Raw genomic sequence first — 16,316 nt, 5'->3', positions numbered from 1 at the left:
CAATAGAACAAAGTAAGAGCCCAGTAGTACCTTTAAGACGGACAAAGTTTTACTCAGAATGTAAGCTTTTGTGTGCATGCACACTTCCTCAGAGGAGGAATGAGGTACAGTGAGCAGAGCTTCATATAGCTGGTGGGCAGTGGTTTAGAATGCAAAGTGGTACAAAGTTAAACTCCAATAGCAAAATTAACACATTGAGAAATAGCAAAATTAACACATTGAGAAAACTTCTGATCTGGGTAGCATTAGCATGGGAAACCAATAAAATAGCAACATGACAGAATATGAAAATATCTGTTAATTATTCTATTGCTAGTAAGCCTAGGTCAAAATGAGGGCATTTCTTTCTCAGACTTTTTCCCTTCCAACTAATTTACCTTTTAATATGTAACATACATATAAACATCATTCCAGTTTGCCATTAGAAAAAAATGCAGAAAAATATAGTGGAAGATGGGTTTAGCACATGTAATTATACAAACAGCCAGTATCCCTTATTTAAGTAAATCAATACAAAAAAAATTATTCTGATACAATATTCTAAATGAGAAATACATTGGAATACTGTGGAGATATAGCTATACTTGGTGAAAGTGGGTTTAGCATATGTAATGAGATAAGAAACCAATATCCCTGTTCAGTCCTGGGGAGGCGTTTGTTCCAAGTTCAATAATAATTTGTAATTCAGCAATTTTATTTCTGTGAATTTCCTTCTCCATTCTGTTCTTGAAGTTCCTTTGCATTAAAACAGCAAATTTGAGGTCACCCATTGAATGTTCTTGTAAAGTACTGGGGTCGGCGCAGTAAGAGACCAGAGTCGGAGAGTGATTTCAGCAAGCTTTACTTCAGGAACACCAACACAAACTGAGCTCTATTCAAACCTCCTGCTCCTTTATACAATTCTTGCCCCCTTCTGATTGGACCTTAACTATGTACATGGATTGGCTATTTACAGAGGCCTAAGGGCCTATCAGGGTACAGTATGAGCCTAGATGTTGATTGGCTACTTATGTTTCAATCCTTCCCCTGATTGGGCATGCTTAGGCCTTCTCTGGAACCCTGGTGTGGAGTACAAGCTTGGCTTGTTCAGCTTCCCTCCAAAAGTAACAGTTCCCTCCAAAAGTAACAGTTCTCCATTTGAACCTAGGACACAACACCCCTCCCCCCATAGTTCCAGCTATCAGGTGACATAGTCCTGGAGATATGCTGGAGGGCGGCGGTCTCATGTCGAGCGTCGGAGCTCCAAGGGGACTGGGCGTTCCGACTCGGTTGGTGGTTCCGCGGCTGCAGAGCTGGAGACATCTGGGACGGCGGCCCCGGGAGACCTGGGTTCAGCTGCGCGGTCGGGGGTCTCCTCCTGCTGGGCCGAAGCGGGCTCCACGGAACCCTGTTCTGTGTCAGGCTCACGGGGACTTACGTTGTCCGGATCTGGAGCCTCTGACCTTGGCTCCCCGGCAGGCAGGCGACCACGGAGTTGGTCGATGTGTCGCCTCAGGAGATGTCCACCCTCCAAAGTCACTGCATAGGAGACCGGTCCGGTGACGTGGTCCACCTTTCCAGGGAGCCAGGTGGGGCCAGTGGTGGCATAGTTCCGTGCCCACACTGTCTCACCTGGGTAGAACCCTCTGGGGGCTTTAAGGTGTTCCGGCGCCGGTCGCCTGTCTGGGGCTCGGTCAGGGTGCAGCTTGTCCAGCAGGGTGGTGATGCGGCGGCCCATGAGGAGTTCGGCTGGACTGTGACCTGTGGAGGCGGTGGGTGTGGTCCGGTAGGCCATTAGGAAACACGCCAAGTCTTTTGGCCAGTCTGAGGGGCCCAGACGGTTCAAGGCCTCCTTTGCCGTGCGCACCATCCGCTCTGCCTGGCCATTGGTGGCTGGATGAAACGGGGCAGAGCGAATGTGCCTGATGAGGTTCCTGGATAAGAAGTCCTGGAACACTGCGGACGTGAATGCTGTGCCGTTGTCGGTGACGATGGTCTCCGGCAACCCGTGGGTTGCAAAGATGGCCCTCAGAGCCGTGATGGTCGCCTGCGATGATGGTGAGGGCACCTGGACCACCTCCAACCACTTGGAGTATGAATCCACTAGTATGAGTAGAGTCCGCCCATGGAAGGGGCCAGCAAAGTCCATATGCAGTCTTGACCAGGGGTTTTTGGTGGATTGCCATGGTTGCACTGGGCCACGTGGGGGGTCAGGCCTTGACACCTGGCATGTCGGGCACCTTTTAACCCAAGCCTCAATTTCTGCATCGAGGCCGGGCCACCAGACATAGCTCCGTGCGAGAGCCTTCATGCGGACTATGCCCGGGTGTGCCTCGTGCAGGGCTCTAAGCACTTGGTCTTGCAAGGGTTTGGGGATGACGACTCTGTTGCCCCATAGTAGGCAGCCTTTGTGGGTGGATAGTTCGTCTTTCCGGGCTGCAAACGGAGTAAATTCCGGCCCAGTCGAGCCCTTGGGCCACCCCCTCCCCACCCAGTCCAAGACACGGGAGAGGACTGGATCACGAGCGGAGCGGGCAGCAACGTCGCGGGCGAGCAATGGCCTGTCCGGAAGCATGTCCATCAGTAGGATCTGATGAGCCGGGGCTGGATCGGGATCCACGTCAGGCAAGGGCAAGCGGCTCAGGGCGTCAGCATGGCCCATTGCCTTGCCCGGGCGATGCACTAGGGTGTAAGTGTAGCCGGCTAGAAAAATGGACCAACGGAGGACCCGTGGGGACAACACCTGAGGGGTCTGCCGATCTGATGCAAAGAGGCCCAAGAGGGGTTTGTGGTCCGTATAGAGGGTAAAGGGCCGGCCGTAGATGTAATCATGAAATTTTTTGACACCGGCCACAACTGCCAACCCTTCTTTGTCTATTTGGGCGTAGTTCCGCTCCGCCGATGAGAGGGTCCGCGAGTAGTACGCGATAGGGACTTCGGTCCCATCAGGGAGTCGGTGGCCCAGAACTGCCCCCACGCCATAAGGGGATGCGTCGCATGCCAGGACCAAGGGCAGGGTCTCGTCGAAATGGGCAAGGACGGAGTTGGACATCAGGAGGCCCTTGATATCTTGGAAGGCTTTAGCGTGCTGGCGGCCCCACGCCCAGGGTCGGTTCTTGTCTAGAAGCCGGTGCAGGGGTTCGGCCACCGCTGCCTTGTGGGGGAGAAAAGCATGATAAAAGTTTAGGAGGCCGAGGAAGGACTGGAGTTCTTGCTTGTTGGTGGGCGCTGGAGCATCTCTGATGGCACGCAGCTTGGCGTCGGAGGGATGGACCCCCTGGGCATCGATGGAGAACCCCAGGAATTCCACCCGATCCACGCCCAGGAGGCACTTCTCCCGTTTGACCTTGAGGCCGGCTGTTTCAAAACGTTGTAGGACCCCTCTAAGGCGGGCGGCGAATTCTTCAGGCGAGGCTGCCGCGATCAGCACATCATCGAAGAATGGAGTGACTCCGGGAAGTCCTTTTAAAAGAGAGTCCATGAGTTCCTGGAACAACCCCGGAGCCACACTCACGCCAAATTGCAACCGCTTTACTCTAAAGGCCCCCCGGTGGGTCACAATTGTTTGGACGTTGGCCGTGGCCTCATCCACCGGCAGCTGTTGGTAAGCTTGGGCCAAGTCCAACTTGCCAAAAAATTTTGCGCCGGCTAGGGTGGCTAGAACGTGGCTGACGATGGGCACAGGGTATGCGTGGGCCTGAAGAGCCTTGTTGAGGGTGCACTTATAGTCTGCACAAATCCGCACTTCCCCACTGGGCTTGACTGGAGTCACGATGGGAGTTTCCCAGGTTGCGTGGGTGACAGGCTCTAGTATTCCCTGTGCAATCAGTTTATCCAGTTCCTCCTCAATTTTAGGCTTGAGCGCGAATGGAACTCGCCGCGCTTTAAGCCTAATAGGCCGCACTGTGGGGTCGAGGTGTAGTGTAACCAGGGGACCCGTGTAGCAGCCCAAGGTGCCATCGAAAACGGCCGGGAACTCTTCACAAACCTTGTTCAAGTCCACTCCGACAGTCTTATTGACCCCCCTGATCTCTATTCCCAGGGGCTTGAACCAGTCGAGACCCAAAAGGTTTGTAAGGTGGTTCTTGACCACTAGCACTTGTAGCTGGCCCTTGAACCCCTTGTATTGGACTGGGACCGGGCCCACTCCCAAGATAGGCACCTTATTCTTCTGGAAGTCCACTAAGGTAAACCCCGGGTCCCTGAGACGAGGCCTCAGCCTGGTGGGGATTTTAAAAAATGTCTCTGCCGCTATAATAGATGATGCTGACCCAGAGTCCACCTCCATTTGGCAGGGCACCCCCCCGATCCCTACACTGACCCAGATTTTGGAGGGCCTGACTGGCGAGGGTAGGTACTGTACCGGGTATGGGTGGGTGTGGAAAGCGTCGGTCTCGAAGTCTGGCTGGCCCTCGGAGTGCGCAGATCTTTGCGGGACGCGTGCTCGGGATGTGGATCTGCAGGCACAGGCGATGTGGCCTGCCTTGTTGCAGAGTCGACAGGTGGCATTCCGGAATCGGCAGGTCTTTCGCTCGTGCTGGCCCCCGCAGCTTGCACATGCAGGTGGTGTCTTGTGTCTCATGCCCTGTGGGGCATCGGTGGTCTTCCTTCCTGCTGAACGATAGCCGGTTTGTAGAGCTTTGTCCTTGTCTGAGTCCTCTGTAGATGGTTCAGGGTTGATCTGGTGTGCCGCAGCCTGTCTTGTCAGCCGTGGCTCTGCTGATCTGCCCTTCTCCCAGCTGGTGGCCACATCGATTGCCTTTGTTAGGTCGCACTCGGAGAGGGACAGGAGTTTCTGTACTAGTTTTTCGTCCCTCAAGCCCCATACAAACTGGTCAAGAAGGGCTTCATTGAGGTCTGCGAAACTGCATCGGCTTGCCACCCGGCGCAGGCTTGTCAAGAACGCCATCGTGGTTTCGCCTGCCTTCTGTGTCCTTTGTCGGAAGTCCCAGTGCCGGGTGAGCTTGGTTGGCTGGGGTTGGAAATACTTCTCCAGAGCGCTGATGATGTCGTCCACCGGCGTCTCTGAGAGCTTCCTGGGTTGGAGAAGAGCCCTGGCTAAGTCCACGGTCTCCGTGCCACACATACTGATAAGCAGAGCTCTCTGCATGGTAGTCTCTGTAATCTTCCGGAAGGTCAGGTATGACTGGAAGCCTTCGACCCACGAGTCCCACAGCTCGGGGCGATCGATGCTAAAGGGCTGCAGGAGGTTAGCTGAAGCCTCCATTCTTGGCAGCGTGTCTGGGCGGCTTGAGAGATGGGGTGTGCGCAGAGCGGAGGTGCGGACCCAGATGGCTTGGATTTAGCCACCTTTCCATGTTCCTGGTTCTGTTGCTGGTTCTTACTGGCATCCCACCTTCGTAGCCAGTGTAAAGTACTGGGGTCGGCGCAGTAAGAGACCAGAGTCGGAGAGTGATTTCAGCAAGCTTTACTTCAGGAACACCAACACAAACTGAGCTCTATTCAAACCTCCTGCTCCTTTATACAATTCTTGCCCCCTTCTGATTGGACCTTAACTATGTACATGGATTGGCTATTTACAGAGGCCTAAGGGCCTATCAGGGTACAGTATGAGCCTAGATGTTGATTGGCTACTTATGTTTCAATCCTTCCCCTGATTGGGCATGCTTAGGCCTTCTCTGGAACCCTGGTGTGGAGTACAAGCTTGGCTTGTTCAGCTTCCCTCCAAAAGTAACAGTTCCCTCCAAAAGTAACAGTTCTCCATTTGAACCTAGGACACAACAGTTCTGGAAGGTTAAAGTGCGATAGAGCAAAATAGGAGTCCAGTAGCACTTTTGTGTGTGAATGAGAGGAAGGATGTGGTCAGCAGAGAGGAAATTGCTCCCTAAGAATGATCAGTCCACACATCAAAAGGGATAGAGACAGAAGAGTAAGCAGGAAGGAAACCCATAGTGTGTCCGACTATCTGACTCTCTTGTAATCCCCATTCTGAAGCCAAAAAGGACAGTACCAAGCCCTTCTCTTTCAACAGTGAATGGATGCATTTCCAGACAGTCACTATACAGTCAAGACGTTTACTAAATGTCAAAGCAAACTTCAAAACAAAGGTGGGGGGGGGGGGCAGAAGTTTCCTTGTGAGTTTGTCACTGGCTTGTCCCTGAGCCATTTCATAGACTCCTGTAACTACAGCAATGCGAGCAAAAGAGGACTGTAGAATCCCTGTAGTACAAACAGAAGGTTGGGGGACAGTTTTCAAGCCCAGAACAAACAATTCAGTGTACCAAATGAGCAGCAGAATCCTGTACCACTGTGACAATGCAAGCTGAAAGAATTGATAAATCTCAAAACATCGTGTCACAAGAAATTCAAGCTGGGGTAGGGATTTTGCAAGTTCTGTGCAAGAAAATGGGAACACAATGGAGCATGGGCACAGAGGGGGGAACCTCTGAAACTGAGGAGCAGTGGAGAAACCCTGAGAAGTGGTGAGGGGGTAGGACCTTCTGAATCGGTGGCTGTCAAAAACACTTTTCTGGGTGCACCTTCAGCGGGGGGGGGGGGGGATGTAACTTGAATCCCATAAGTCTAATTCTCATAAACTTGGAGGGCAGGCAGAGGAGAGTCAGCTGGAGATCCCCTGTGAGTTTGGTGCCTCTAGCACACTGGGGGTCATTCTACCAGGTCACTAACCTCACAAAATTAATCAGTTCATTTGACACCTCAAAGTTTGTGACAGTCTGTAGTTCAACAACTGGGCATGCCATGAACCGCACTGCATTTTTCTCATTTTGTGCCAATCCCTAGCCATCACTACATCCTCGGGCAGTGAATTCCACTTTTTAACACTCTCTGTGTAAAGTAGTACTTCCTTTTGTCCATCCTGAACCTACAGCCCATCAGCTTCATTGGATGCCCTCGAGCTCTAGTATTTTGGGAGGGGGGGATTCCTCTTTGTTAACTCTTACCACCCCATGTATAATTTTATAAACCTCTACGATGTCCCCCTTCAGTCAGGTTGTCCAGTGCTGGATTGGCCCCTATGTTGCACTAATGCTCCTTTGGTAGTATACAATAAAGCTGTGGTCATTTTCCTTTCCCCAAATTGGGTCTTCCTTCCTTCTTCACATTCATTGTTCATGGGACCATGAGCCACTGAGAAGCCTTCCCAAAGGGAACTGCAGATTCATGGGTGACAGATCTATAGGTTAAATCAATAGACAGAGAAAGAGATGACTTGTAGGACTTTGATGGAAGTGGAGCTTTAGTGCAGAAAAAGTAATGAATTATCTGGGCTTGGAGGAGCCTGTGTTCAGATAGCAGTTTGTGCATTATTTTCTCTGCTTTGCAAGGAGGAAGAACCAAGAAGAGGAAAGTTCTGAGATGCTACATTCTCAGCTTTCATTTAAAAACAACTTCCCAACCTTTAGGTTACAAAGATATTCTCAAAAGTGTGTATTACTTGTCGGAACCTCAAAATCTGACGAATCTGAATAAGAATCATGTTCACTGGAGTGAGCTGTTAGTGTGCTTGTGGACATGAGTTGCTGTGCCCACTATAGCTCCTTGCTTCTGTTCTTAAGGAGAAATAGAACGAATCCTGTAAAACAGTGACCACCGCAGAACAAATCATGCAAACTAAGGCCATGCAAATACGTTTAATCTGGAGTTACTTGTAGAAGCGGCATAATTTAGCTATTGAAGAATTGTTGCAGAAATCTGTTTTGCTTCGATTTCTAAAAATCACAGTCCTGTCTGTGCACAATAATGGTTATTTAAAATAACCAGAAGAGATCCTTTTGTATTTGTTTCTACAGAGAAGAAAAGACACCACCTCCATTGTATCCAGTGCAAAGTTCTTGGTGTCGAAGTCCGAACTCTCCTACACATCCACATTACTCGCTGGAAAGACATTTGGTTATGGGCAATGATGGTAGCAGGTTATGCAGATTTCAGTTGGCACGACCTGATCCAGATTCTGGTAAGTTAAATAACATTTCCTTTAAAAAAAAAATCTGGCATTATGTAGGAATTTAGCAAAAATGAGAACAGGGGGATTTCTAAGGGCCTCATTTCCACACCATTATCAATAATTATGACGATGATAAAATTACTCTTCTATCAACCTATCAATTCTGAACAACTGTACAATGAGGCACAACTGAGAGAAATCTGGCAACAACCAAAGTGATTTTTTTTTTTTTGTCTCTCAGAAGCCACATTATCCTAGCAGGGGGTGGCACGAACGGCAAACCTTCAAGAATGATAATGAACTAATTTCTGTACTCTGAGTGCATACAGTGATCAAGTAGGATATGATCTATAGCCTCTATTTTCCCACTGCCATGTGAGCATAACTTTTCTAAATATGGTTGCTTTTGGTAGTGCCTGCTGAGAGTAGTACATTTAGATTTCTAAGGGTAAAAACTCTTCCATATTTTGGAACAGTTAGATTTTTCACATAATCTTGCATCTTTTTCAGGAGGTAGAATTCCAACTGCAGCTGAGGAGCAAGTATATTTGGACCTCAGGGCAGTGCTTAAATAAGCTTCTCTATGTGTTCTTTCACTATATTGGAAAGTTCTTTGATGTCCCAGTAATAGATCATATTCAGAGGGACCTTGAGATAATGTAGTTATTTGTCCTAGGAAGTATAAGATTTATCCTATCTTATACAGGAATCATTCTTTACGTTTTGAGTTTCCATTTGAGAGCTCTGATCCAAGCTTGAGCTTCAAGGGACTTCAAGCTGAATTCAGCCCACAATGCAACTCTCAGTACTGTCCAGAGATCAATCATAGGAATTATCCAAATCTTTATTAACTGTTTCAATCCAGTTTGGAACTGCATATAATAACTGAGCAGCAACATTAGCCTTAAAAGCAGTGTGGAATTGACTTCTGATTCCGGAGCATTGTTGCAGGACGTTAAGAGGCAGTGGTCTTTCTCTGGAACTTTTATTTTTATTTTTTAAGTCATTAGCATTGTCTGTTTATTTTAATTCTTCTTTTAATTCTAAGTTCTAATATTTATCTTTGCTCCACTTTATTTATCTTTTATTTTGGCTTTTTAGAATCTCTGTTTCATAGGTTCAGTGCTGAAGTCTCCCTTCTCTCTCCTGTGGTGGATAAGCAGGGAAGGAGTAGCTGGAAAAACAGATCAAAGGGTTTCTCACACTGACTTCTCCTTTTCTTACTTTATTATTCCTTATCTCTCTCACTCTTTCTTCTCTACCATTTTCCTCCTTTGAGGAACTAATAATGCTGCTTTTGGCTGTGAGGAAAGTTAAAAATGTTTTCTGAGTGTATGGTGTATGCCTGTTGAGCTTATGCCCATATTTACTCATTTTTGGGGCGGAGGGGAGGGGGAGACATGTTCATTTGGGTTTTTTTGGGGGGGTTGTATTTTATATGAGCCATATGCTCCACACTTTTCATTAAGTTTTAGAATTATTATTAATCTAATTAAACTAGTTTTGTCTCAGTAGTACTAATTAACAACACTTGGCTAGGCTATTATCTGATTTAATTATCAATTAACTACTTAGCTTTTAGATCCAGGTTGGGGGGATCACCCCTACACATTATACACAAACTTTAATTGATCTTTTCCCCTGTTAAAAAAAAATAATGTTTAAACATTATCCCAACAACTAGGAATGCATGCATGAATGATAAGATACTGCCTGTGACCCTAAAGAACTCTTCCACATTTTCAAACTTATTAAAGGATGAGCCATCGGAAAGGGGAGACTCTAACCTAATGCAGTCTTTTTGTGTCTTACCAAAAGTGCAACAGATTAACATCATTGACAGGCTAGAAAGAAAGAAAATTTGAAGCTGATTACCAAGAATCAGGCTAGTGATGGTATGGGTAGTTCACTTCACTTCATTCCTATAGAGAAGAACATTAACAATGATTTGTTAAACTTGGAAACCCAGCCCCAGTCTAATCCTATAAGTGAGACTAATTCCTACTCAGCTAAAAAATCCTCCTGTGAAATACCCCCAGATAAAGAGTTATCCACACATGCCTTGTCTGGGAAGACAGTGGGAACTCATTCTGTTCCCCTGGAACCCACCATCATAATTCATTTTGTTAACCCCAGTGATGACCAAATTACCCAGCCCTCAGCTTGACTATCTCTTTCCACAAGAATGTTAAGCTGGAATGTGGCAAACTGGTCTTCCAAGGTTTCCTGTGAGGACACTGGGAAATTCTTACCTACTTTTGCTATTATATTTACCCAGGTGACCTGGGTAGTGAAAGAGATATATTATCCTTGCTATTTAGCTTTCCTGCACAGTATATCAAAAGCCCCTTTGGACCATTCTCAAGGAGGGGTAGCATGTCCAGTTTCTACAACACTGCCCTTCCATGATTCTGAAATGATTTTGGCGCAGGATTTTGTTTTAGTCGTTAACACTGGGGTCCCATTCCATAATAGTATTCATAGTATATATGCCACCTGCAACTTCACATGAATTAAATGAAAACTGGGCCTTGTTGAGTGAAATATTCAATAAAACTAAAAAGCAACTATCCAAACATTTAATTCCTCCTATTGAGTGATTTTAATGCAAGAACAGAGGCTGACAATGGTAATTTAATTCTAACAATTAAAATGTTCTTAGCTCCTGGTGGTTTAGTCCGTCACTGAAAGATTTGTTTGTTTATTTATTTATCTAAGGCGATTTATAGTCCGCCCTATCCCAGGGAAGGGCTCAGGGCGGATCACAACATTCTAAAAACAGTATAAAAACAACAGTTAAAACCAGAGTGATGTAAACGATTTGACAAATCACAACAGAGTTTCAAATGGCAGCTCGGTTGGTCACATATTATATGAACCGAAGATAGTAAATAAAATAAATTTATATTACAGCAGAGGTGGATTATTATTAATAGTTTATTTATATTCCGCCCATTCCCTCGTGGGGGCTCATGGCGGAGCACAACATAATAAAATCACATTGTTGAGGGCTATAATGTACCTGTCCAGCAAGAAGAGAGAGAGAGTTTCATAGAGAAGATGAAAGGAAAGGGAAGGGGTAGCATGAGATGACCAGCATCACCCTCAATGATGGACCCAAACTGATCAGGGATGGGGGTGGCTCTGGCAGCAAGGTAGCAGTACCATCAGAGTCACACCCAATTGGCCAAAAAGGTAGCCTTAAATAGCCAATTTCATATCCTGAGGTGGGATCCCATGATGGGATGTTTCTGCCCAGTAGTGGTTCCCAGGAAGTTTTAGACAAAAGATACCCAGAGAGTAATAATAGTTCTCTGAACGGATCATATGTTAAAATAAAGAAAGCTATATGTATCAATTTGGAGCCTGATGTTTGCCTTTCGTAACACCTCTGGAAAGATGTTGAAAAAGACAAAAGAATTGAGAGGAAATGAGATGTGTGACAGGATCTGGCAATGGCTCTAACTATGGTCTCATGATAGAAGATGATTTCCTGGCCAGGTGGCAGGCGGAGTCTATTGCTAGTTGCAACAGTCCTTTGTCAGTAGCAAGGCAGTTGCATTCACATAGATAAAGCTTATGCGATCTTGCTGGAATGCGGTGAGACCTCTGAAACGTCTTCATGGAGGCTGGCAGGAAAATATGTTTTCCTTTTTAAAATTCTCCAGGAGCATGGCTTCCCCTTGGTCTGTAGCTGCCCGTGTTTACAGGAACTGGGATTGCAGTTGTTGGTCTGTGTGGGATAAGCAGTCAAGAAGGTGAAGCGTGATCTGGAGTAGTCGTAGCTGGATAGACAAAAGCTGCTAATTGTATAACATTCCAAGCACAAGTGCTCTGAACCTGGCATGACTCAGCATACTGACAGTCCATGTAGGTGTGTCACCCATAACTGGAAAGGTGCAGCTGCCAATTCATATATAGTCCATAAGAGTCCAGTGCAAACATGGGGTTTGTTGAAAAACACAGTCTTTGGCCAAGAACTCAGCAATTCCATATTTTTTTAAGTAAAAGAGTGAACAAATCAGCCCTCAACTCATTAGACATAGGGCACTCCTTTAATGTATTTTTTTATCATTGACATGCCAATAAAGATCAATCTGTCTGTCTGTCTGTCTATAGGGCGCTCCATAATCATAAGGTGAAAAAAAGCAGCTCCGGCAGTGGCTGCTACTTGGGCCTCCATAGTAAAGGAGGCCTCCAGAAGCACTCCCAAGCTCTTAACCCTCGACGCTGGCGTCAATGGCGCCCCATCAAAGGCTGATAGAGGGATCACCCTTCCTGGGCCACTGCGACTTAGATAGAAAATCTCTGTCTTCACAGGATTCAGCTTTAGCCGGCTCAGCCTGAGCCATGATACCACGGCTTGCAGCACCAGTATACAAGATCTGTTGACTGTCCCTGGCCCAAAGGACATCTGACTTGCCTCAACCAGGGGCAGGGCTTTTTCAGTGGTGGAATCAGCTCCCTTTAGAGATCCCGGCCCTCACTGAATTATTACCTTTCCATAGGGCCTGCAAGATGGAGCTATTCTGACAGGCCTTTGGTTGAGGCAGCAGGCGTCCTAAGAACATAAGAGAACATAAGAGAAGCCATGTTGGATCAGGCCAATGGCCCATCCAGTCCAACACTCTGTGTCACACAGTGGCAAAAAATTTTATACATACACACACACTGTGGCTAATAGCCACTGATGGACTTCTGCTCCATATTTTTATCTAAACCCCTCTTGAAGGTGGCTATGCTTGTGGCCGCCACCACCTCCTGTGGCAGTGAATTCCACATGTCACCCTTTGGGTGAAGAAGTACTTCCTTTTATCCATCCTACTCCATTGGCTGGCTCCATGCTATGGTACCATCTCTGCTGTCATATGAATGGTACTCTACTGTTTTAGACTCTCGGTTTATATAACATGTGCCCAACTGAGCTGCTATTTATAACATATGTGATCTATTGAATTGTCTTGTTACATTGATTTGGTTTTAACTGTTTTATATTGTTTTTGGAATGTTGCGATCTGCCCTGAGCCCATTTTGGGAAAGGGTGGAATAGAAATTGCCTGAGACTCCTCACTTGTGCCTGTCTCTCCTGCCTCGAGCGTGGAATAAGTAGCACTTCTGAGAAGGCTACCTTGAAGGTCCTGGCTTTGTGTTTCCTGCCTAGCAGTTGAAATTTTTCCTCCAGGACCTCACAACTGGATTTCCCCACATCATTGGTGCCAACATGCACCATGACCACTGGCTCCTCTCCAGTACTGTCTATCAGCCTATCTACTACATGTGTAATGTCCGCTACCTTCACACCAGGCAGGCAAGTTACCATACAGTCAGTATGCAGTTTTGCCAACCAGCCTAAGGATTGAATCACCAACTACCAAGACCCCCTTCCCTTGCTGCCCAGAGATGGTTCCTTCACCAACTGAAGAAGAGGTCCCTTCTAAGGGCGCATTTCCCTTATCCTCAGCACGGTGCCCTGTACCTTCTCGACCAACATGCTCCCTGGCAGGAGCCGGGCTGCCATTTTCAGAGTGAGACACATCTAACATATCCTCGAGAGTCTTCTCCGAGTGCCTGACTGTCTCTGCCTTCTTGTCGAGGAGGCGGTGAAGGGCCCCATTTAGACATCATCTGGAACAGTATGGTTGGATTCAGACAGCCAATTTGAGCTGATATACTATAGGAACTTCCCCCAGGTGGTTCAAAAAGTCAAGGTCAGACAGGCACAGCTGCGCCCCATTCCATCCTCGCATCCGCCCCATTTTCTGATATCTCTGAGATGCATCAAATAGCTACCAGTTTGGAAGTGGTAGCAAAGTCTTCTGTCACACTCCTCCTGCGTTTCGTGGCGACTGACCATGGAAGCGCACGAGCAAGGCGGATTGGCAGTGTGAATCTGCCAGTCCACTCTAGGTGCTCACCAGTATTCTTTTTTAAAAATCACTGTCACAGAGCGGATGAGTGTATGTGTGCATGGCCACTAAAAATGTAAGGAAAAAAACAAAAGGATGGTGCGCAACAACCATGTGAATGCGCCAATGGACCCCTGCATAATATATGGGCACCTCACTGAAGAATGTGTGATTGGGATTTGTCCAGTCCATTTTGGGGCAGCATGATTTGCAACACCTCCTGAGTGCACCGAGCTGCCCATCTGTATCCAGCCTAAGAGTGTCCCCATGTTGTCCTCAGTTACATTTGTGACTTCCACTTCAACAGTAAGGTTGGACTGCTGCCCCCATTAGAGACATTGTCACAGCATGGTTCAGGACCATGAATCCACAGGTGATGCCAGAAAAAAACAAGGGGATGTTCACGCCTCTTGAGGACAACCACAGCAGGTACTGAGGCATGTCATTATTTGTAAGACTGAAGAAGAAGACTGCAGTTTTATACCCTGCCCTTCTCTCTTAATCAGAGACTCAGAGCAACTTACAATCGCCTATATCTTCTCCCCCCCCACAACAGACACCCTGTGAGGTAGGTGGGCTGAGAGGGCTCTCACAGCAGCTGCCCTTTCAAGGACAACCTCTGCCAGAGCTCTGGCTAACCCAAGGCCATGCCAGCAGCTGTAAGTGGAGGAGTGGGGGATCAAACCTGGTTCTCCCATATAAGAGTCCGCACACTTAACCACTATACCAAACTGGCTCTCTTAACCACTATACCACACTTAAGCACTATACCAAACTGCCACACTCCTCTTGGGTTTTGTAGCAACTGGCCATGGGAGTGCACAAGCAAGGTGGATTGGTAGTGTGAATCTGGCAGTGTGAAAGGCACCATATGCTCTGACATTGCTTTTCAATAAGTTATGAGTGCATTTTTGCCTTAAAGTCCCAGCTTTGCCTGCTTTTCTCTTATTCAGACCACTTCTCCATGAATTACAGTTGTGCTGACATTTTATTTTTCTTTAGGTGGAGGAAGAACTACGTAATCTAATGAACAGTGAGAAGCCCCAAGCTGAGTCTTCAGTCATCTTTTCTGAGAACATGCACAGATAAGCAGTTTGGTGGTATAAAAATGTTTTAAAATAATAGAGACTGAAGTTTGCAAAATGTACCATTCTGGGTCAGACATTTACTCTTCAGCAGCTATGGGGTCAGTAATACACATTAACAAGACTGTTCATTCTTTGCAAATTATCTAGTGGAAAACACTGGTTCATTTCAAGTCTCTTGGCATCTGGCAGATCATGACAGTAAAGGTAATAGTTAATTCTGTTTTCCTATTCTAATGGCTTTATTCCTTTAAATATAATTATATAATTTAAATATAATTGAATAAATAAACCAGTCAATTTGCAAAATGTGTTGCACCATTCTGTTTTCTATTGATTGAATTATATATTTATACTTATATAATTACATTTAAATATATAATTATATAAGTATAAATATATATCAAAGATTTCAGGTTTTCACGGCTGGTAACATCATTAGGGTTTGTAGAATCTTTCGGGCTCAAGTACCGTGTTCTACTGGAGAAAGTTTTCCTTCCAGACGTTTCGTTCTCAGCTGCGGAGAACATCCTCAGTGGCGTTGCAGCCGGAGCAGGCGCTCTGACCTTCTTGGCTGCTGTGCATTGAGTGAGGCCAGGGCTGCTGGAGAGTGAGGACCCCTGGCCTCACTCAATGCGCAGCAGCCAAGAAGGTCAAAGCGCCTGCTCCGGCTGCAACTGAGGATGTTCTCCGCAGCTGAGAATGAAACGTCTGGAAGGAAAACTTTCTCCAGTAGAACATGGCACTTGATCCCGAAAGATTCTACAAACCCTATAAATATATAATTCAATCAATAGAAAACAAAGTGGTGCAACACATTTTGCAAACTGACTGGTTCGCATATCCATGAGAAGGCATAATTTCTAATTTCAAATCAGAACACCTGCACTGACTCGCTTGAAAAGTCTCGTGCTTGAAAGAGGAAGGAGAACATCTCTCTCTCCACATCTGTGCTTGAAAGAGAGTTATCTGTGAGGACCAATTTACACATACACTTTTGATGCTATCTTGTATGTGTGCATTGGCCTTGGAAGCAAAGACATACTGGCAGTCTACTAGAGGTTGAGAGATTGTCACCCAACATTTAAAAGATGTGCTCCAAGCATCCCTACATTTGGGACTGAAGCTCAGAAATTTGATAGTCCTCAGGTTTGATACCCTAACCTTTGCCTCAATGAGTACACTTTTAGGCAGAGGACAGGGTGGCTCATGTGTGTACATTACTCATGGATGGAATGAGAAAGGGAAGGAGTGAAAGCTTCCAGAAAGTACTGCTGTCTGTGGCACAAAACGTTAGAGCAGGGGTCCAAATCCCCAATCTTTTGGACTCTGTGGACATCTGTAGAATTTCGATACAGGATGATTTGGTGCAACACAAAATGACTCCCAAATGAGACAGAGTCCATCAGAAAATGACCA

The 16,316-nt window shown here is 46.5% G+C and overlaps 1 protein-coding gene across 1 annotated transcript in view; it reads left to right on the top strand.

Annotated features, from left to right (window-relative positions):
• The window catches only part of LMNTD1 (lamin tail domain containing 1), an 84,409-nt gene extending 74,638 nt beyond the window's left edge, over nt 1-9,771 (top strand). The window contains exons 9-10 of the mRNA XM_060258532.1: nt 7,752-7,915; nt 9,725-9,771. Coding sequence (XP_060114515.1) covers nt 7,752-7,915; nt 9,725-9,771 — 211 coding nt within the window. The remainder of the gene's footprint in view (nt 1-7,751; nt 7,916-9,724) is intronic.
• Nucleotides 9,772-16,316: the final 6,545 nt, after the last annotated feature.

Source organism: Heteronotia binoei, chromosome 17 (genome assembly GCF_032191835.1).
Source record: "Heteronotia binoei isolate CCM8104 ecotype False Entrance Well chromosome 17, APGP_CSIRO_Hbin_v1, whole genome shotgun sequence".
Lineage (NCBI taxonomy): Eukaryota > Metazoa > Chordata > Lepidosauria > Squamata > Gekkonidae > Heteronotia > Heteronotia binoei.
The sequence above is the reverse complement of the archived record's forward strand: the minus strand, read 5'-3'. Positions and strand labels throughout refer to the sequence as shown.